General features: G+C 30.8%; 5 protein-coding genes across 5 annotated transcripts; all 5 read left to right on the top strand.

Moving 5' to 3' along the window:
* The first annotated feature begins 8,964 nt into the window (after positions 1–8,964).
* Positions 8,965–10,338, top strand: LOC139096531 (slit homolog 2 protein-like). The gene has a single exon (XM_070648269.1). It carries the CDS (start codon positions 8,965–8,967, stop codon positions 10,336–10,338), a length of 1,374 nt encoding a protein of 457 aa, XP_070504370.1.
* A 513-nt stretch (positions 10,339–10,851) lies between these two features.
* On the top strand, positions 10,852–12,649 carry LOC139096513 (leucine-rich repeat-containing protein 70-like). Its single transcript, XM_070648242.1, has 2 exons — positions 10,852–10,950; positions 11,467–12,649. Exons 1-2 carry the CDS (start codon positions 10,937–10,939, stop codon positions 12,470–12,472), a joined length of 1,020 nt encoding a protein of 339 aa, XP_070504343.1. The 5' UTR covers positions 10,852–10,936; the 3' UTR covers positions 12,473–12,649.
* Positions 12,650–13,554: 905 nt separating this feature from the next.
* Positions 13,555–15,128, top strand: LOC139096530 (uncharacterized). The gene is made up of 2 exons (XM_070648268.1): positions 13,555–13,640; positions 13,916–15,128. The coding sequence occupies exons 1-2, from the start codon at positions 13,627–13,629 to the stop codon at positions 15,126–15,128; spliced, it is 1,227 nt and encodes a 408-aa protein (XP_070504369.1). The 5' UTR covers positions 13,555–13,626.
* Positions 15,129–16,191: 1,063 nt separating this feature from the next.
* On the top strand, positions 16,192–17,781 carry LOC139096529 (leucine-rich repeat-containing protein 15-like). The gene is made up of 2 exons (XM_070648267.1): positions 16,192–16,205; positions 16,872–17,781. The coding sequence occupies exons 1-2, from the start codon at positions 16,192–16,194 to the stop codon at positions 17,779–17,781; spliced, it is 924 nt and encodes a 307-aa protein (XP_070504368.1).
* A 1,131-nt stretch (positions 17,782–18,912) lies between these two features.
* Positions 18,913–20,369, top strand: LOC139096515 (phospholipase A2 inhibitor beta-like). The gene is made up of 2 exons (XM_070648244.1): positions 18,913–19,069; positions 19,329–20,369. The coding sequence occupies exons 1-2, from the start codon at positions 19,056–19,058 to the stop codon at positions 20,320–20,322; spliced, it is 1,008 nt and encodes a 335-aa protein (XP_070504345.1). The 5' UTR covers positions 18,913–19,055; the 3' UTR covers positions 20,323–20,369.
* The last annotated feature ends 522 nt before the right edge of the window (positions 20,370–20,891 follow it).

The following is a 20,891-nucleotide window of genomic DNA, read 5'->3' as shown; positions in this document are numbered from 1 at the left end:
AAAACAGACAAAATATTTTCTGTTATGATTGTCTGAGATACAGTAAGGTAACCAATATTATTACTAACCCACTAACAAAAGACTTAGAGTATCTCAGATTGAATTTATCTACTTGATGTCAATCACTTTCCGATTGGACAATTTGATAAAATGTCTAGAATATATCTAGACCTAAGGTCGACTAACGACAAATTTTTCAGAACGTTTCGAAGAAAATGTCATTGGTCGTCTGCAGTTAATAACTAGACATTATGTTTAATTGTCTAATTGGGCCTCTAACGTAGGACATTGCAAAATCTCCAAAAAATAGAATTTTCACCCCCAAAAACCCCATTTAAAGTATGCTTTCCCGATACCGGGACCGGGACCGGGAAATCCCGGGACTGTCCCGTCCCGGTCCCGTCCCGAGTCCCGAAAATCTTCCGGGACTGGTCCCGCGGGACCAGGTTTTAAAAAAGATTCTTATAAACTCTTAACAAAATAAAAAGAAACAAAATAAAAAACGTTTAATTTGTAACCAAAAATTTAAAATCAAAATAAATTATATAATTTTATCAAAAAACATGAAAAATATGGAGCTATAAATTCGTATTTTGAATGTTTTTGAGTTAAAAATTTCAAATTTATTTTGGTCTTCTGATTTTTGTTCTGAAATGCAGTCGCAAATATTATAAACCCAAATCAAACAAACTTTTTTTTAAATAAACCTATTGAATTCCAGCTAATTGAGATTTTTCAAAAACTGAAAGGTTCAATTCTTTTTAAATTGATTACAAATATTAGAGATTATTTCTCATAACTTAGATTTGTTTCTTTATAATTGTATAAACGGTGAATATGAAAGTTAAAATCAGAATTTTTTAGTGTTATTCTATTTTAAAATCATTAAATGCTAGTCTGGTTCAAGAGTTCTAAAAATTTAATTCCGTCATTAAATTTTTGACAATACGTATTAAGCTTAAAAACACTGAAAAAACATTAAAATATTGGACTTTTTAGCACATATTTTTTTTTCGGGAAATCCCGGGATTTCCCGGTCCCGTCCCGATCCCGTCCCGGTCCCGGAAAAGTTTCGGGACCGGGATTTCGGGAAAGCATAATTTAAAGTAGACAAAAATAAAGAAAAATCTCTCTACAATCCTGCATTTTCACTCTTAATATCTAAATTTTTACTAAATTATTATTTTGATCATACCTTAAATGATAAACACGTTCCAAAAGACAAAGTCTTTCATTGTAAATATAGACAAGTATATTAAATAGAAATATTTTTCTTTACGATAATTCATTTTAAGAATTTATTATGATTATGATTTTTAATCAATCAAATAGACATGATAAATAGAATGAAAGTAAAAAGAGAACAAAAAAAAAAACAATGAAATTATGGGAAATTATGGGAATAGAATATTAGCAATACAAAGACTATGATAAAGTGAGTCGGCATGCTCTTCATAAATCAATCAAAGTTTCTGGGAAATAAAATGTAAAAAAAGAATGAGAATTGATGGGGACGTAAGGATGAATTGTTGGAAGTGGAGGGGGTCTGATGGGGATTAAGTGAAATTATTGGAGATTTTTGAGAAAAATAACTGAAAAATTATTTTTGGAATTTTCAATTTAATTTAATTTTGTTATGAAATTAAAATTTAATTTCGGAATTTAAAATTTATTTTGAAAATTTAAAATTTATTTTGAAAATTTAAAATTTATTTCAATTTTTTTACATTTATTTGAATTTTCAAAATTATTTCAAAAAGTAAAAACTTGTTTTTGAGACTTTTAAAATTATTTAAATTTTTGAAATTAAAATTTCCAAATTTATTTTAGGTTTTGAAATTTTAGTTCTATTTTTTTAAATCTTTAAATTTTTAAACTTTTATTGGAGATCTCAAAAAAAATTATGAATTTCAAAATAAATCTTAAAAATTTCAAATAAAACTCACTTAATTTGCATCAACTTTTCAATTTCCAACATTTTTTCACAAACCACTCAACAAAAAACAAATCAAATTAAGTCAAAAAAGCCATTTAAACTCAAAAAAACCAAGAACATAAAACAAGGGATATAAAATTTGTAATAAAGCTATAAAAAAAATCTACACAAAAAGAAAAGATAAAAAAAAATCATTAAAAACTTTAAATTAAATTTACAGTTTCACAGTTATTATAATAAATTAAATGATAATTATTATATAGAAATTCCTTTTTCTTCTTAAAACTAAACAAAAATTTACTCGCCTTAAAAACTTTAAATTAAATTTACAGTTTCACAGTTATTATAATAAATTAAATGATAATTATTATATAGAAATTCCTTTTTCTTCTTAAAACTAAACAAAAATTTACTCGCCTTCCATGCTTTTGTGCGCGGAGGCAAACACAAAAAAAAACAAGTAAAATGAGAATTATATTTGAGAAAATTAAAAAAAAAAGTAAAAAAGTAATTGAATTAAAATCAATTTATAAAAAAAGAGAGAGTTTGTTTTCTAGTTAGCTTTCCATTAAGTCAAGATTGAACCCTTACATTTAATAAATTAAAAAATACAAAAGTAATGAGATTTTATAGAGGGTTTTGAAATTATAGGGGTTGTTTTGAGGTTATAAAATAAAAAATATTTAAATTATAAAAAGTTTTTCAAATTTTCAATTTTTTGAAAGATTTTTAAAAATTAAGGTTTTTGAAAAATTCTAAAATTTTAAAAATTTCTAAAATTTTGAAAAATAATGAAAGTTTGAAAAATTTTAAAAAATTTAAATTTTTAAAAAGTTTTTAAGTTTTAAAATTGAAATCTTTTTAAAATTTTTAAAAATTCCAATAGATTTAAGAAAAAAAAATTCTAAAATTTTTATAAATTATAAATTTTAAATTTTTTAGAAATTCATTGAAATTTTTAGAAGTCAAAAAAAAAAACATTTAAAAATTGAAAAAAGTTTTAAAAATTAAAAAAGTTTAAAAAGTTGAAATTTGACTAAAAATTGAAATTTTTAGAATTTTTTAAATTTTAAAATTTTTTAATTTATAACCCCAAAACAACCCCTTAACCCCCAAAATAATCCAACTAGAGAATTTTTCACGCCATAATTAAAAAAACCGCAAAGAAGTTAATTTTTTTTCTCAAAATGAAGAAAAAGTTTTTTGTAAATATTACATACATAATAGTGGACATGCACGAAACATGTCTACAGTCGGTTATATCCAACAATACAACAATGAAATGAGACTTCTTAGCAATTACATAAAAAAACAAAAAATTATATTTGAAAACTATTATAAGAAATTTTATTTTTCATTCATAACGGATGAAAAAAAAAAACATCAAAATAATAAACTTTGTAGTGATTTTTTCCAAGGGTTGGTTGGTTGCATGCTAAAAAAGTTATTTTTTTCTCCTTCTTTTCCTTCCGCATAGAACGCGATGAAGGATATAAATAAATAAAAAACAAATTGTTATTATATACATGAGATACGTACAATAAATCAGTTTTATGTGAGGGAATTTTCTATTTTCATTTTCATTTTCATCGATGATTATTTTTTATATTTTTTTTTGCTACTTTCATTTTTAAGCTCATTTCTTTAATAAGACAGTTATGATATGACGAGATGAATTATTTTATTAGGTACGAGAAAACAGTAATATACAATTTATATCGTAGAGATATATAGGCATGCTATAGAAGCTGATTAATTTTGAGAATTTTGAGAATTTTTGGATGTGGGATGAATGGAGGAGCTGTTGTTGGACTTAGAGTGTTGCACACAAATTTCAGAAAAAGTTTCTGTTGGAGATGCTACTTCGAGTAGACCAAAAAACGTTATAATTAGCTACAGGCAAGTTATTACTAGGTAGTGACTAGTTCAAAAGGTTTAGTGTCCACTTGTGCACCTAAAATTACCCAAAACTAAACTGAAAGAGTTTGATTTCATGAGAAATCACTGCCTGGAAAGCAGAGGTTGAAGAAATTTGACACTAAACTTGAATATAGTCAGTATATTATTAAGATCTGCAGTGAAGAGCTACTACATTGTTTCGATGATGTCCTCAAGCCACATTTAAGGTTTTTCCAAACCGTTTGTCTTCTTCATTACATTATACTGACTAGCTCCCAAAAAATGCATAGAATGAAGACAATAAAGTGGATGAATTATCTCAAATTGATTAGGTTTTCCCAAAAAATACGGAGGTAAACATGAATATGCTCACAAAATTGAGCATTTTCCATTATATTGATTGAGGATATTCATGAAAACGCGTATTTAGATGAGTATGCTCCTTGTAAGTTAGAGTTTCTGGATCATATTTTCTATGATATATCCAAGTCTAATTAGAATCCTTTTCAAACCTAACAAACTAATTTGATTCCAATTAGACTCATAATTATGACTCTTTTCATGTAACTGAGGAACATCTATGTATATGTTCCTAACATTAATAGACAAAGAGCATGTTTTAATGGTACAGAAATATCACTATAATACCTAACAATGGTTTCTTTGCCTATTAGGGTAATGAACTCCTTTGTGATACATATGGAACCTTTAAAGTAAATGTGTCGTGATTATTTGGAGAGCACAGGGCGTAAGAATGACCAAAACTTCAACCAAAGTCCAGTTTGACTCTGGCACAAGGTCAATTTGGATGAAATCTGGCATTAGACCAGGGTTAATTCGTCCTTTTTCCGGATATTGAGCCATTTCTAAGCTATGTAGCTTATTTTAATACTTGCATTTGAAATCAAAGATATCATCACTGCTATGTACCTTCCAAGTTATAATCCCCATTTGCGCCTTTAGTCCAGCAACATGAACAACTCCCCAACACACTCTTACAAATCAATCCCTAAGTTAAGAAATAAGGAAAAAAAAGAAAATTTCATCCTTCCCGTGTTACAAAAAATTTATTCATCCACAAATTCAAACATTCTCAAGATTCAACAAAAAATATTCGCTTCGATAACAATTTATGCTTTATTATGCCAATATAAGAGAAGTAAAAAACTTTCTTTTGACTATAATCCTAGTGAAAAAAAGAAGAAAAAGTAAAAATTTATTCAACATTTTCCATTTCCAATTCCTATTTTTTTCTCGTGTGTGTAAATACATAATTCTATATGCAATAATTTTTTTTTTGTACCATTTTTTTTAAACCCTTTTTTTCTCCTTTTGAGAAATAAGTTTCCTCCCCGTACACATATGCAAACACCGACAGTCTCACAGAAATAAAATGATGAAAAAAACAAAATTATGTGGCAAAAAAAGAAGAATTTTCTTTCTTTCGTTTTTCCTTTTTGAGAAAATGAAGTCATGTTCACAAACTAACAAATTTAAATTGATGATAAATTTGTATAATGAGAAACTGAAAACACACAAAAAAAGTTATATAAAAAGTAAAACAAGGGACTTGTGGGAAGATGGATTGAATTATTGTTAGAATGGAAATTGTGAGAGGTTTTAATAGGAAATAGGGAATGGTAACGGTTATTTGAGCAGTACAATGAAGTCGTCAGGACACAGCTACATGACTATGTTGTCGAAAAGACATGAGGGTGTCTATAAGGTTATGGAAAGGCTTATTGTGGTCAATTTTTATGGTGAAAAATGATATTTGCAGTATCTTGTTGTTTGAACTGGGAATTAGAAGATTATCGAGATTTATTGAGATTAAGACTTCAAAGAATTCCTTTGTAGTCCCAGTCTCGGTCTCAATATCGGTCTTGGTCTTGAAAATTCGTGGAAACCGAGACTTCAGAAAAACTTAATCAGGAGTATTTTTGAAACAAAAAGGAAATACTCCAATTTTCAGCAACTACACTGATAAAAGTAGATTTTGGACTAACTAATGTAGTTCGAAGTCGAGTTAAGTAGACTTTTCAGGCACAATATATTTCCATATAGACTTAAATGCAACTTAAATTCGAGAATACTCAGAATTGTATACTAGTCGACTAGAAAACCAATTTATCAACTAGACATTAATTTAACAGAAAAGCTCAAATGGGTTGATTGATCAAAAATCCGACCACAGGCCGGAATGACTCTGATATGGTGCCGAATTCAGTTTATGCAAGTCTCATAGTCACACCAGCCTGCTGCTGGATTTTGAATCGGTAAATTGACTCGTGCTTCTTGAGTTAGTCGACTTAAGATATCTAGAAAACTATTAAATTGGCTTCAATATACTCGAGCACGACCTGATGCATCATTAAAACTAATCTACTTTGATAGATAACAACGTTGACAGGTGCAAATAGACCAGTTTGAGAAACTACTACAATGATGATCTGCTGATAATCAGGGGGGCATAAAATGATGATTAATTGATTAATTGACACATCTCCAAAATAATTCTCAAAAACAAATCTGAACTTCTGAACTTCTACCTCAGAATTCAGCCCATCTTCACACAAATCCCACAAATTTTTAAAAACTATAAAAAAAATAAATTATTGTGATTAGAGAGACTGTTGGGTGTGAGAAAGACAGAAAAAAGAGTAAAGAAGAAAGTGAAAGAAAAATGACGATGGAAAAAATATACATTAATTAATTAAATTAACTATAATCATTAAAAACAAAAAAAAATATATTAAAGTGCTTCTTAAAAAATATTAAACCAAAAAAAAAATGAAGAAAAAAAAAATTCCATCAAGTTTAAGAATGACAAAAAAAAAGTAAAAATTGAGATGGTTGGCAGCATCAAGTACTCAAAAAAAAAGTAAAAAATTTCGGGAAAAAGTTTAAATTTAATGCATATTAAAAATGAGAAAAAAATATTATTAGTAATTGCGTAATTAATAAAAAAAAATGAATTATTTATTCGCTTCAAATTATACTGATAGAAAATGATAATTTTTTAACAAATAAAAAATTTACAACAAATGATGATGATAAAAAAAGTGAGATGAAAAAAAAAAAATGAATTCAAAATGTAGAATTTAGAGTAGTGCAAAAAATTACAATTTTAAATAAAAATCAGACAAAACTTACTTATCACTAATTTTAATGTGTTTTTAATTAATTTTTATATTTCAGTTTATTTCAATTTTCAGCATTTATTCTAACCTGTTGATCAGTTTTTATTAAAAAATCCTAGTAATTCTATAGTTTACTTGGGATGTAGCAGCTTTGTTCAAGTACGATCCTCCAAAATTTCTATTTTTTCCCATCATTTCTACAATTTTAAATTATTTAAATCTGGAACGAATTCAAAAAATAAAAACGGTTTGGTGATCAAAAATTTCAGAAGGATCGACCCTCCGTTTTAAAGAAAAATCTTCAATTTGCTAGAATTTTTTCCAAAAAACTTATTCAAATCCCTTCTCGTTTCTCGCGAATTTGGCGATCCTACAACATCCCATCTCTTTGTTCTCTCCTCGCATAACATTTTTACCTTCCTTCCCGACTTAAAACAGTCAATAAATACTTCTTTTTTAACGGTTTGCATTCTGTTGCTTTCTTTGCACAACTTGGTTTTGGAAATGTTTGGGGCTAAGTCTTGCTTCTTGTCCTGAATATGGGGCTGCTATTATCTTTGAAGAGCTATTTTGATCGGCATTTGATTTATTTTTTGAAGTCCATATCCTAGCACAGAGCTCAGTCATTTGCATCAGTGTATTTATCAGTAAAAGAACGCACTTGAAAAGTGTATGTACTTGACATCAAGGCAACATCGAAATCAGAGTTCAGTTTGACCCATCTACTATAGCATTTAAGGTGTACCTTAACTTAACTTAACTTCCTTAGCAAAATGTTATGCAACTATCAATGACTTAACGTTTTTGTCTTATCAAACTGGATCAATAACAGAAGACTTTTTAAATTTATCACAAGAAATTGATCAAAACAAGACGTGCTCAAAGCCAACAGATCCTACACGAGAAGTAAACACAATTGGTTATCAAATTCCTGTTAATTTTTTTTTTTTTGTGTTTATCAATTGAAGGGGTTGTAAACTTATTACGTAACGCTCTTACGTCCTCCACAAGAAAAAAAAACGTTCTGGTGCTGCAAAGGCAATATGACGTAGGACGGTAATGAAGAAATGCCAGTTAGATGTCAAAACTAAGAATTTTTTCAAGTTATGTGATTCAGTCAGCAATAGAGTCAGATGAAACGCATTTTGAAGCAACCTAGACTCCAATTCGGAGCATAGTTCCTGTAAATAAGTAACCTCTTAGGGTGGGTGAGAGTGGGGTTTGAATGAGATTTTGTAACTCAACCAATCAATCAAATGTTGTACGGAAACACCACTACGGTATCTAATAGCAGTCTCTTCAAATAACAAGCGTGAAATGGGTCAAAAAGTCGATTTTTCGTGTTACAAAATAAACAAATGGCTCCTTATTCAATGCCTTAATTTGGCATACGTGCACTACTACAGGAAATACTCCAAGCTGATATTAAACTACTAACCTTGAAGATATAATTCATTAAAATATAGCAAAAACTTATCAGACTTTAACTACTCGTTGAATAATTAAGTTGCATCTGAAAGTGTTAAGAAAAATGTGGAAAATATTGTAAGTGTTAGGTGATAAACTTATGGCTTAATATACTTACTTCACTGGACGAACAGATCAATTGTGATCCATGATGTTTCGTAGATGTTGCCTAAAAGGAGCTCTATCCGTGGCTACCGGTTGCGAATTCCGAATTCCAAGTTTCAATACTGCCTCGATCGACAATTTCTTCCATGAGCTAAATATGCTAAATATGTAGATTTCTTGAAAGGAGGCTGTTGAAAGAGACAGTGAAGTACTTGGTATTGGCAATTGGCAAAGGACAGCCATCGAAAGATCCAATTTTAGACGTCAAATAATAGACGCCATGGATCACAGATGATCTGTACGGCCAGCGATGTAAATATATTAATATTTTTATTCCACAGATTTCATTTAACGGCCATAGTTTTGATAGCCAAATCAGTTCAATCGGCTGTTTTGGAATGTACCTGGAATCAACAAATGCAATCTTGCTCTCCTTACAACATTACACCAATTACTCAACAAAATGAAGTCATCACAGTTAATGGACAGCCTTCAAACTTCATTGATCCTGTTACATTTGGTGCATGGTTTTATGATCAATCCTTTAAATATATTCCTACTGGAATATTCCCTATTTACCCTAAATTACAATATCTTTATATGTACAATTGTGGAATAGCAGTTCTAACGACTGATTCAATTCCAAATTGCGGTGAGTTGAGATGGTTAAAGATTAGTGGCGGAATATTTCCCGACATTCCAGTAGGAGCATTTGAGTCGTGTAAAAGTCTGGATGTCTTAGATTTGAATGACAATAATGCTACAGCAATTGATGAAAATGCATTTAGAGGATTGCAAAATCTTACTATGCTGTACTTGGGAAACAACAAGCTTACCTGCCTTCCACCTAATGTTTTTCAAAATACACCATTGCTTTCATCCTTGTATTTACCTGTAAACAGACTAACATCAATTGACGTCAATCTTTTTGCAAATCTTCCGCGTTTAAGTGGTGTTATGCTGTATCAAAACTTATTTACTTATCCACCGAAAGTAAACTTAGCAAATATAAAGGCACAATCGTTTTATATTGATATACGTGAAAATCCAATAGCTGCAATTAGTCCAGATATTTGCACATATTTAACAACTTTACCGTCATATAATTTTGGTTACGGTGTCTATAATGTATCATGCATTCCAATGGATAAACAAATTTATGAATTAACATCCTCAAACTGTCAAAATTATGCAGCTGATTTACAAGATTGCTTTTCTAATTGGACATCGTCGATGGATGTTCCTGTACCGTGTGGGGCTCAACCTACAACTACATTGGCACCAACAACAGCTGTTGTAACTACACCATCACCCACTCCAGGTTCATGTCCATCTGATAAAATCTGTCGCTACTTCCTCGACCAGTATAATCGATACACATGTGTACTTGATGGAGTTGACTCAGTTCTGACATCAATCAGTGGAAATCATTTGATAACATTTGATGATGTCAATGTTCGTCGTGTGATCTTCACCAACTCATTTCTATCAAGAATTCCACCAATTTTATTCCAAAAATTCACAAGTCTTGAATATCTTACAGTCTCAAACTGCTCAATGAGTGCAATCAACACAAACACATTTACAGCATGTGGAAATTTGAGATATTTTGATGCCAGTAATAATTTCATAACAACTGTTGATGGAGCTTCATTTAAGAGCTGTACAGCATTGGAAGTGATTGACCTGACTGGAAATAACTTTGACATGATCAGTGGACAATTGTTTGTCAATAATCCAACATTGAAAGCTGTTTATATTAATAGACCACCTGGAATGGTTTTGATTTGAGGATGTGAAAAATGACTTATTATTGCGATACTTTGAGAATTTGAATTTAAAGCTTTGATTGATTTTAGTAGAATACAACTGTTATCCTTTGTTTTAAATAAAATTATTGTTAAAAGAGAAAATTAATTGCATTTATCATTTTTGAGTTTTATTGCCTTTCCTACAATTAACTTCTTACAGTATCTCTGACTAATTCTGAAACTTTAGTCAATACCGACCAATACCCAATTAATAAAAGTTGCTGAAAATTTGAATAAAACGCAATTAAATAAGGTAATAAACAAAATTGTTTGTTAGAAAGTGTTATTTTGAAGATCCTATTTAATTCTCGTAGATATTACTACTACAGCCTAGGCTCTATTTCGGAGTTTGATTCAAGTAAGTCAGTAAGTATGGTCGACTATTAAAAAACAAGTGAAAAAAACATCAAAACAGTTTATTTACTTTTATATACTTAAACACAACAACTTGATCAATTTTCATTAACAAAACTCATTGGATGTGTATAACTAACTAACTACCGTATTCACAGGCATATTCATCAGTCTTTACTTATTCGTATAGCAAGTAAGAAGTGTTTTTGAAGAGCACTAGAAAAATGTGGAGAAAATTGTAAGTTGAATTGACTTATTTAGAATGTTAGGGATAAAAATGAGGAGTGAAGCAATAATATGGGCATTTAGGCTCTTACTGGTTTAAAATTTCACTCCGATTATCCTTCATAGGCCCCTATTAGCACCAAAGTTTCTGAAAAATTGCAGTTAATTAAAAATTGAACTGGATTCAATTTCAAACTTGAATCCTTCCTCGTTAAACTATCAATAACCATGAAACGCATATAAACGCGCAGCTATGGACCTTGAGGTCTGATCAGCTAATGTTTAAAAATTGGACTAGTTTTCTTAAATAACAGGCCATTTTAGGCTTTAGAAAACATACTTGACACTAGAGTTTGCATAGATGCACAAAACTGCAGACCTACGCATATGAATGTGCATCCAGAAAAATAGAAACTGCAGGTTCTATTGCAGGGACCACCCATACTGACCTTAGTTAATGAAATATTTTTCTACCTTTATTACCCTTAATTCTTAGTTTTCTACATTTAATTCCTAATTTTATCCATAGATTACTCCTAATAACAACAACATGGATGATTTCATCCACTAATTCAGCAATCATGCAATGTCAATGGAGTGGAGATGTTTGTCAAAATGTCCTCGCCTTTACTCCAGTCACACAAGTGAATGAGATGATTACAGTTTATGGTCAACCTGTCGGTTATGTCAACACTTTGACCAACAATATGGCATTGACGAATTTCTTCCTTAAATATGTACCGACGAATATTTTCAGTACTTTTACTGGAATTAAATGGTTTTCCATGACTAATTGCTCAACAACAGCTTTAATGACTGATTCATTCAAAAATTGTGCATCAATGGAATCATTTTCAATTAGTGGTGGAAATATCCCTTATGTATCGGAAGGAATCGCACAGACATGCATTAATATCAAAAGTGTTTGGCTGCGCAGCAACAACATTGAAGCTATTGACAAGAATGCATTTAAAGGTCTTGTTAATTTGAATATGATTGAATTAACTTACAATAAATTGACTTGCCTGCAACCGGATGTCTTCCAAACGTCGCCATTACTTCAAAATATATTTTTGGAATACAATGCTATTGCTGGCATCGACAGAAATCTCTTCAGGGGCTTGAAATATTTACTCAACGTCTACTTGTCCTACAATATGATCAGATACTTGCCAACACTTAATTTGACTCAAGACAATGCTAATGCAATGGGCATTTCACTTTACAGAAATCCAATCATCGCCATTAAGCCTGACTTCTGTTCCTCATTTGCAACAAGATCAGCTTCATACAATGATTTGATTAATTTAAAGAACTATAATGATCCTGTTAATATTCCATGCTTACCAGCTGGCAGCACATTCAATCAAATTACAAAATGGAACTGTGCATCTTCAGTTAGTATTTTGCAAAGTTGCTATAATAATTATACTGCAGCTATGCCAGATTTAGTTTCTTGTGAGTTGAATCCTGTCTGTGTTCCAGGATCTGTTTGGTATAAGCTGATAGACTTTTTGAGAACTTTATCGTTTTAAGTGCTGATTTATTCTAACAAACAATGAGCATGGTCATGAGTATACTTAATCAAATTAACGGAGTGTGCTCAATTTTGTAAACATACTCTTTGTGTGGAACCTCTCAAACTTGAAATCGACTTGAGTCAATTATCAAATTTCAATAAAAAATCCTTAAAATTATTGAAAATTTTTAAATTTTGTTGTACACTCATCAATAGTAATAAAAATGTGTTAAGGATCTTGCAGCTTGAGAGTGGCGTACGGTTTAGACTTTCATGAATCTGCGTCAGGTAAGCTCTGGATATTGACTTATTGATATAGAGTTATTGTATATAATATGCTATAAATTAGCTAACCAGGTGCTTGTAGGCAAGGTCTTAGTCAGAAATGTCTTACATTGGAGGCTGAGTCTTATTTGGATTGCAATAATTTAAAGCACGCGTTGCATTTTCTGTTAGCACTTTTATTTTACAGAGCTAGACTTATCCTATGCCTGAGATAACCAGCACATGAACCATGTTTTGGGAATTCGATCAGAAGGAACAAACAACGAGCTTCCAACTAAACATGATATTTGATCTACAAATTAGTCTGTTATTCCATTTCAGATCGATCATCCCCATGTCCATACATTCTACATTCTAAAGGGGGTTTATAATTTTAAATACGCAATAATACGCATTTATACCAAAATATTTGTTGCGTCGTTAAAACAACTAAATAAATAGTTTAAATAACAGATGCTGTTCCTGGAAATTATCATACTTCCAAAATAATTTCGTATTATCTTAAAAACAACTTTATTGAATGCTTATGCACTAATACAATTCAATTTTTCACTTTTTTTCATCTGATATCAATAGATTTTTATTTTTATTTGAAAAACATGAGGATTTTGGATCAAATTTTTTGATTGAAATTAGAATAAAAATCTTCAAAATTCTGCAATCGAGTCATTTCTGGCCTGTTTTTCGCACAAATTCCTTAAAAATTCATTCCAAATTGCTGTGTGGGTTTAGTGTAATAACAGATCAATCAATATTTATCACATAGCATATTTTCATTTTAGATAAATGTGACATAGTTATTAGGAAGTAAGTAAGTAAGGTATAATTATTAAATTTTTATTCCATTAGCAAGTTGCTCGTAAGACTTAAAAGACGTGAATAAAAATGAGTAAAATATTGTGCGTTGAATTTTAGTTTATGTGTAAAATTTATTTGATTTTTCAAGTTTTTCATAATTATTATAAAGTCTAAGCTGAGACACTTATCTGTAAATTGTAAAATTTGTGAATTTAATTGGTCTATTGACTAAAACTGTTAAAAAATGGAAAAATTGTACAATTTTTAGAATTTTCAGATGAGAGTCTGAGCCAGAGTTTGCAGGGCTATGGGAGTCCGGGGTTGGTCTGACCCATAAACCCCAATCAAAATCTTATACATTTTCACTCTTCCACAGATTTATTTTCACTTCCATCATATGGATTGCATCATTAACTGAGTCAACAATTGTTGATTGTGATTGGAATGGAGAAATATGCAATCGATTTGTCAGCATAACACCAGTCGTTCAACCAAATGACGTAGTTTCAGTGTCTGGAAAACCTGCCGGCTACATCAACACTGCAACAACAATATTGGGAATTAGTGACTTTGTTCTGAACTATATCCCACCATCATTATTTACTGTCTTTCCAAAACTTTCTGATTTTTTCATACAGAAATGTTCAATGACAAATTTAATAACTGATAATTTTGTTAATTGTGCAGACCTACAGTCATTAGCACTTGAAGGTGGAAACTTTGCAATTATTCCAGCAGGATTCGCTCAAACATGCACGAAAATTTTAAATTTGAGAATGGCTAATAATAATATTTTGAGTTTTGATGTCAATGCTTTTCAAGGACTTACTGGTGTTAGAGATTTAGACTTGACTTATAACAATATTACATGCATTCCAGCTGATCTTTTTCAACCGCTTATATCCGTTGTAACTATACATCTTGAGTATAACAAAATTACAGCAATTGACAGCAGCACATTCAGAAATTTACCAAAATTAATGCATGCTAATTTAAAGTTCAATTTATTGTCGTATTTACCAACACTTGATGTTAACGGAAGTAGCACACAATATCCATTCACACATTGCTTTGAAAATAATCCAATTTATGCAGTCAGTCCTGATTTTATATCAACTATTGTTAAAAGAAATTTCGGTCCATCTGATTGTTTCATGATGGGTGGAGATTTATGCTCAACAACATCAAAATTGTATCCGATTCAAACTTTTGATTACCAAACTTCTGGATTAAATTTAGTAAATTGTTATGGAAATTGGACATCGTCGATGAATGCTCCTGTAACTTGTGCTGCTCAACCTACAACTACATTGGCACCAACAACTGCTGTTGTAACTACACCATCACCCACACCAGGTTCATGTCCATCTGATAAGATCTGTCGTTACTTCCTCGATCAATACAATCGATACACATGTGTACTTGATGGAGTTGACTCAGTTCTGACATCAATCAGTGGAAATCATTTGATCACATTTGCTGATGTCAATGTTCGTCGTGTGATCTTCACCAACTCATTTCTATCAAGAATTCCACCAATCCTATTCCAAAAATTCACAAGTCTTGAATATCTTACAGTCTTTCAATGAGTGCAATCAACTTTACAGCATTGGAAATTTGAGATATTTTGATGCCATAATAATTTCATAACAACTGTATGGAGCTTCATTTAAGAGCTGTACAGCATTTGACTTGACTGAAAATAACTTTGACATGATCAGTGGACAATTGTTCGTCATTAATCCAACATTGAAAGCTGTTTATATCAATCGACCTCCTGGAATGGTTTTGATTTGAAGATGTTAACTTTTTTTGTTTTTTTTTTTTTTTTCAACAATTTAAGGATTTAGAATTAAAGATTTAATAAATTTGAGTAGAATAAACATGAAAAATTGCTTATAATATTAAATAACCCTTCGTTATCCGAACAGACAAGGAACTGTATTGTGAGGAAAATTCAGAATTTAAAGTAATTCACCATTTCAAAACACTTAAATAAATATTTTTAACTAAATTGTTATTGTGTTTAAATTCAATTCTATGGAAAATTATTTAAAACAGACATTAAATGATATTTATTAATTTATTTATATCTTTAAAACAGATCTTTATGTAATAAATTGTAATTGCGTAGATTATTACTTTTCATTAACATTGACAATTTGTATTAATAGATTTTGTTTGATTGATAATGTCATTCATCAATTTTTAATACATGTGTACTTAGTGAACAAGGCATAGGAACTATCGAAAATCTCAAAAACATTCCAGCACTTCTTCACTTGATTTTTGAAATCCCTTTGCATATCATTAAGCTCCCTCCCATATTTATTACTTACTTACTTTACTTCGCTGGTCGTACATATCAAGTGTGATCTATGGCTTTTCTCAGTTTGCTCCTGAAGCTGACTACCGCTTGCTAATTACAATTTACCAATACTTCAAATCATTAAGAGCGTTCATTAATGAAATTATTTAATTTCACCTCTACATTCACGATTAAAGTATGAAAATGTATCTAGTACTGAATTATTATATACTTACAGGTCTCCTTGATGTATTTCTTTTTTCATCAAATAACAAAAATACTTTAATATTTCACCAGTCATCATTTGTTCATTTAAAAGAAAAGTGCTTTCAAGACGCTTAAAAATGTGGCAAAAATTGTGAGTATCGAAATGGAAAACGTATGCTCTTTTTGGTTCCTTCTTTCGGTATCTAACGATTGCAATGCTTGTTGCCTTGCAATCATAGGTTCGAAGCTCAGCAAGATTTATCATTTGTCCTTTTTCGGATCATATGCAGTGAAAATCTGGTTCACATCCTGTCATTGTAGACTTTAAGCAGTTCTGTGATCAAGAGAGTGTTTTTGTTTTAATTATTCTTAGAGGCTCAATGCTCTTTGTGCTCTTGAGAGCTTGCTCACTTTAAATATACTAGATAAAGATGCCTATGACCGTTCTCTGCTCTACTCTTGTTGAGAGCACGCTATTTTCATGTTATGGGTATAAACTGTGTCCCACGTACCCTCACTAGTTATTTAGTTATTACGTTCTGTTTAGTTCAACCTTGAATCCAAATGATCTGTTAGACTATGTGATGTTTCCAAAACATATTGGAAATTTTTTAAACCTTATACCAAGTGCGGGTTCGGTTAAGGCTTACCATCAAGGTTTGCCACGAAAATTAAAGAAGAGCCCACCTCTGGAATAGCTGTAACCTTCTTCAAGGCAGATAAAAAAGGATTTTAACGACTTGATTTTCTGGATTTCTAGGATTTCTAGAATTTCTTAAAATACATTAATTATTTTATTTTTATTCTAAATGAACAGACCAACAATACTATTGATGACATGGATTATATCTTCAGTTGATGCAGCTCAAATCACTTGTCAAATTGCCAAAAATACCTGCAATGTAATCAGTGCAACAGCAGTAGCTAGTCCAATTGAAGCCGTAACAGTTGCTGGACTTCCTCCAAATCAAGTGCTTACTGATATTAAAAAAATCAGCTTTATTGGCGCAAATTTTGAATATTTTCCAAGCGGTATTTTCAAAATTTTTACTGGATTGAATGCAGTTCTAATTAATGGCAATACTTCACCATATTTATTGCATTATGCCTTCTCAAATTGCTTAAATCTGGTTACAATTCAAATAACGAACGCGAATCTCAAACAAGTTGATGGAAATTTTGCAAAAACATGCACTGGAATTACAAGCTTATATCTAGTTAAGAACAATATTGTCTCGATTCATTATCTTGCATTTGCAGGCTTACAGAATTTACAATATTTAGACATGAGTTACAATCAAATTACATGCTTGCCATTCAACTTATTCCAAGTAATTCCAAATATAGCCACAATCAATTTACAATACAATAAAATTACAGCACTTGATTGGAATCTTTTTAAAGGACTTCCAAATTTAAGTACTGTAAACTTGGCATTTAATACACTTGCGACTATTCCTTATTTTGAATTAGCTGGAACTGGAACTGGTGCTAAAGGAATTTCATTTAATTTTGAATCAAATCAATTGAAGTCACTTGTTCCTGAAATGTGTTCGACGCTATTTCAGCCAGCATATAATGTGGAAAATATGTATTTAAGTAACAATCCATGCCTTTTGACTAATGTGATTTATATTAATAAGCATAATTGTGATCAAATGGAAAGTGCATTCAAAACTTGTTATCAGAATTGGTTCCCAATAACTAATAATCCTATTCGATGTTAGAAATTGATGGTTTTGCATTAAATAAGTGCAAAAAATGTTTTTATATACAAAATGTTAAAAATTAAATAATTTGAAATTTAATAAAAAAATTGTTAAAAATTTCATAATTTCTTGTAATTGTTATATTTTGAAATTTAGTATGGAATACTTCATGATTAGACATAAAACTGTGAAAACACTAGTCATTAACTAGGCATTAAATTGCCTTCAACTAAATATTATGTTTTTCTGTCCATTTGGGCTTGTAATATTAATATTTTTAATACATTTCAAAAAAGGTTTTAGGTGTTGTCAATCTAATTAGATCGTTAGATTAACAAATATTCTCATGTTATTGTAAGCAAATAGGATTTTTGGACAACTGTTTTTCCTATTCGGAATCCAACTACTTATGTGCCATCACAATGCTAATAAGAACATAAACAAACAGATGGTATTTATAAGAACGCAAAAAATTAGGGGTAAAGAGCTAGATTTTTGTCTCAATAAACCCTAGCAAATAGAAGATTTTTTTTAAATAATGAGAAAATAGTGAACCTTTGAACTTCAAACCCTACACTCCCCTTCTGGATATTCCTGAATGCTAAATAAAACTTTAAAAAATCAAAACTCATTTTCATTCATTATCTTGTTTGGAAGGACACGTCACAGAATTAGCCAAAAACCCGTCCAGTTTGACTCTAGCTTCAAGCCAGATCAAGCCCGATAACAGCTTAGAGCTGGAATTTTAGTCATTTATACGCCGGGTGCATTCCGGGTCTTATGATTTTCAGAAAAGACATCAGTAAAATAATTTTTGTTAGCTTTAGGCCGTCAATGGGCTCGGATTTTTTAAAATTTAGATAATAGATAGAGTCACGCTGGCCGGATTTTCGACTATTTATATTTTTATTCAACTACGTCGTATGTTTTCTGAGAATTATGATTTTCATAATAGAATTACGTAAAAGAATTGTTGTTTTAAATTTTTAGAATTATCAGCACCGCAATAACAAATATTATTAAAACGCCATTTTTAAGATAACAAAAAAAATAAACATATTTATTTATCATCAGCAAACAAGCTGTCTTAATTTAAACACACGAAAATACGTCTACAGTTAAAGTTGCTCAGTAACAGATCATATAAAACTATTGTATGTGCAAATTCATTAGTCTTTGAGATTATCTTGAAGTAAACGGAAGCTTTTAAGAGTCTAAGTACAATTTGTTATAAGATTATCTAATAGAACTCAGGATAGAACTTCAAAAGGATTAGAAGAAGTCTGGATAAAATGAGGCAAAAATTGTGAGTAACTATTTCTAAGATCCATCCAAGTATGGTTTCCGGAAGTCTCGGATTTGACGAATTCTGAGGAGCTGAGACCGAGATCGAGACCAGGACTGATATTGAAACTGAGAACGAGACTAAAAGGGAATTCTCTCAAGTCTTAGTCTCAGACAAAGAGCATGCTTTCAGGTACAAAGACCACTACGGTACCTAAAAGTTCGATCTCAACGACTCTTACATCCAAAACTCCTCAATAATGCCTATTATATCCCATCAGATTACTCCCAATCATCGCCATAATATGGATGATATCATCTGTCAACTCAGCTGAAGTTACATGCGAATGGAATGGAGAAGTTTGTAAAATATTAAGTGCTACACCAGTTATAGCACCTAATGAGACAATTACAATTGCTGGACGAGCTACAAACTACATCAACTCTGCATCATCTTATATCGTCTTTAATTCAACGATCCTGAGATACGTTCCAACGAATTTTTTTAAATTTTTTCCTTATCTTAATTCATTTGCTATGATAAATACCTTTACAACTAATTTAGTCACTGATGCATTTACAAATTGTCAATATTTAAATACATTGGGTATTTATTATGTTAATATTCAGAATGTTCCTGAAGGATTTGCACAGTCATGCTCAAATGTTCGAATTTTATGGCTGGTTAATGCTGGCATCCAAACAATAGACGTAAATGCCTTTAAAGGTATGACAAAATTGGAATTTTTGACGATGCCAGACAATAAGATTGCATGCCTTCCACCTGATTTATTTCAGAATATTCCATTAATTTCTGAGATTAATATAGAAAATAGTAAAATTCTTGCCGTTGACAGCGGACTTTTCAGAAATCTTCCACGACTTCATATCATTAATTTGAGTCGTAATTTGCTGTCTTACTTGCCACTTTTTGACTTTACTGGATCGGCAGCCTTAAATGGTAATCTTGCATTTTTCTTGTCCACAAATCCAATTAATGCCATTCATCCTTCGTTTTGTAATATTTTTGACACAAGACCAACGAATGTTGTTGACATGTTTGATATACCAAACTTTAACTGCCTTCCAAGAACAGCACAAACAGCTACACTTTTGAAATCAAATTGTCGTACTACAATGGCAAGCTATCTTCAAGTATGTTATGGAAATTGGACAACTGCAATGTCTTATCCTGTACCATGTGCATCATCATCATGTGCACTATTTTTATGGAAACAATTTTTGAATTATTTGAAAACAGTTACGTATCAATAAGCTATCAAAATAAAGATATATATCAATGTCTAAAATAGTCAAAGATAGTCAATGAATAATGAATAAAAAGTGCAAAACAATGTTATTTTTTTTAAAAAAATCTACAAAATTAGTTGATATAAATACACCAGAACTACTGGATTAGCTAGAATTCAACGAGTGGGTTTGGGCTTAATCCCAAAAATCTCACACGTGATACTCCTCTGCCATTCACGTACTAATTCATATGATTGCAGTTTTTTCTGATAAATCAGACGAATTAACCAAACTACAACAATTATATGTTGAAAACTGCACAATTCAAGTAACCAAACCAAATGTTTGATTCCGAGGCCGTCAAAATAGAAGGTCATCACATTGAGTAATCCAACTTGGTGATATATAAGTCGTAGGACAATTTTATTCCTAGTGACATATTATGACGACGTTGTGACTGTCGTCAATACATCATGACGAATGCTTTCACAATTTTATCGTCATAATGTGTTGCCTGACTAGGTGTGAGACTTTCTTTTGACATCATAGACTTTTGGAACGCTGAGCTTTCAATGGTCAGCAGAGGCGTATTT

Source organism: Chironomus tepperi, unplaced genomic scaffold (assembly GCF_022539635.2).
Source record: "Chironomus tepperi strain 1889 unplaced genomic scaffold, CSIRO-AGI_Ctep_v1 contig_394, whole genome shotgun sequence".
Taxonomy (NCBI): Eukaryota; Metazoa; Arthropoda; class Insecta; order Diptera; family Chironomidae; genus Chironomus; species Chironomus tepperi.
Note: the sequence above shows the minus strand (reverse complement) of the source record. Positions and strands in the feature narration are given on the sequence as shown.